The sequence below is a fragment of the Physella acuta genome, unplaced genomic scaffold, assembly GCF_028476545.2.
Source record: "Physella acuta isolate Inbredline_101_S28 unplaced genomic scaffold, ASM2847654v3 ptg000880l, whole genome shotgun sequence".
NCBI classification, from domain to species: domain Eukaryota; kingdom Metazoa; phylum Mollusca; class Gastropoda; family Physidae; genus Physella; species Physella acuta.
The window spans coordinates 15,584-17,654 of NW_026732397.1; the positions used below are offsets into that span (position 1 = coordinate 15,584).

Below are 2,071 nucleotides of genomic sequence, written 5' to 3' on the forward strand. Positions count from 1 at the left end.
AGACAACCACAACCAATAAATTTCTTGGTGTAATGTGAGGTTTGTTGGATTTGTTAGGTTTGTTAGAATTGTTAGACTTGATGGATTTGTTAAATGTGTTAGATGTGTTTAATTTGTTAAATTTTTTACAGTTGTTAAATTTGCTAGATTTGTTAGATTCGTTAGTTTGTTAGATTTGTAAGACTTGTTAGATTTGTTAGAATTGTTAGTTTGTTAGTTTGTTAGAATGCTTAGATTTGTTAGATTTGTTAGATTTGTTGGATTTGTTAATAACGTAAGTAGCGTCAAAAGTGAGAGGCACGTTTCTCTGTGGGGGGCGGTGGGGGGGGGGATGTTGTGGGGAAGGGGGAGTAAAAGGAGTAAATGTGGATTTACTCAAACGAAAAATTGAACTGCTCGCCTTTGTCGCTTAGCAACGTCAAGACTTAAATTGCAAGTGCCACAGGTATTACACTCTGCCAGCAACATTATGTCTACCTAGAAAACGACTTCCGGCATTTACAATTCTGCCTTTTTTAGTTAATTAGCCAGATTAGCAGGTAGCAGAACAGAAAGTAGTCTAGTGAAATAACCAGTAATATTCCAGCCTAGTAAATCAGAATGTGCACGGATTCAGTATGGTTTGGTTGGACCGGAACACAGAACACATTACCCAGGTTCCGATTTTTTTTTAGCTAACATGGAAACTAAAGTAAATATGGACAGGTGTGTGCAGGTAAGTCTAATATCTGCAGTGTGGTGGGCAGGTTGATATCAAAGTACAAGGTGGGCAGGTTGATATCAAGGTACAAGTTGGGCAGGTTGATATCAAGTTACAAGGTGGGCGGGTTGATATCAAGGTACAAGGTGGGCAGGTTGATATCAAGGTATAGGTGGGCAGGTTGATATCAAGGTGGGCAGGTTGATATCAAGGTACAAGGTGGGCAGGTTGATATCAAGGTACAAGGTGGGCAGGTTGATATCAAGGTATAGGTGGGCAGGTTGATATCAAGGTGGGCAGGTTGATATCAAGGTACAAAGTGGGCAGGTTGATATCAAGATAGAAGGTGGGCAGGTTGATATCAAGGTACAAGGTGGGCAGGTTGATATCAAGTTACAAGGTGGGCGGGTTGATATCAAGGTACAAGGTGGGCAGGTTGATATCAAGGTATAGGTGGGCAGGTTGATATCAAGGTGGGCAGGTTGATATCAAGGTACAAAGTGGGCAGGTTGATATCAAGGTACAAGGTGGACAGGTTGATATCAAGGTGGGCAGGTTGATATGAAGGTACAAGTTAGGCAGGTTGATATCAAGGTACAAAGTGGGCAGGTTGATATCAAGGTACAAAGTGGGCAGGTTGATATCAAGGTACAAGGTGGGCAGGTTGATATCAAGATAGAAGGTGGGCAGGTTGATATCAAGGTACAAGGTGGGCAGGTTGATATCAAGGTACAAGTTGGGCAGGTTGATATCAAGGTACAAGGTGGGCAGGTTGATATCAAGGTACAAGTTGGGCAGGTTGATATCAAGATAAAAGGTGGGCAGGTTGATATCAAGGTACAAGGTGGGCAGGTTGATATCAAGATAAAAGGTGGGCAGGTTGATATCAAGGTACAAGTTGGGCAGGTTGATATCAAGGTGGGCAGGTTGATATCAAGGTACAAGGTGGGCAGGTTGATATCAAGGTACAAGGTGGGCAGGTTGATATCAAGGTGGGCAGGTTGATATCAAGGTACAAGGTGGGCAGGTTGATATCAAGGTACAAAGTGGGCAGGTTGATATCAAGGTACAAAGTGGGCAGGTTGATATCAAGGTGGGCAGGTTGATATCAAGGTACAAGGTGGGCAGGTTGATATCAAGGTACAAATTGGGCAGGTTGATATCAAGGTACAAGGTGGGCAGGTTGATATCAAGGTACAAGGTGGGGAGTTTGATATCAAGGTACAAGTTAGGCAGGTTGATATCAAGGTACAAGATGGATAGGTTGATATTAAGATACAAGGTGGGCAGGTTGATATTAAGATACAAGTTGGGCAGGTTAATATAAAGGTATAGGTGGGCAGGTTGATAACAACATACAAGGTGGGCAGG

At 42.6% G+C, this 2,071-nt stretch overlaps 1 protein-coding gene across 1 annotated transcript; it reads left to right on the plus strand.

Moving 5' to 3' along the window:
- Positions 1–1,261: 1,261 nt before the first annotated feature.
- LOC131952608 (protein AHNAK2-like) lies at positions 1,262–1,705 on the plus strand. Its single transcript, XM_059315354.1, has one exon. The coding sequence runs from the start codon at positions 1,262–1,264 to the stop codon at positions 1,703–1,705; it is 444 nt and encodes a 147-aa protein (XP_059171337.1).
- Positions 1,706–2,071: the final 366 nt, after the last annotated feature.

Bases quoted from the DNA above. Each gene is read 5' to 3' on its own strand.
- LOC131952608 (XM_059315354.1), top strand. From the start codon at position 1,262: ATGAAGGTACAAGTTAGGCAGGTTGATATCAAGGTACAAAGTGGGCAG.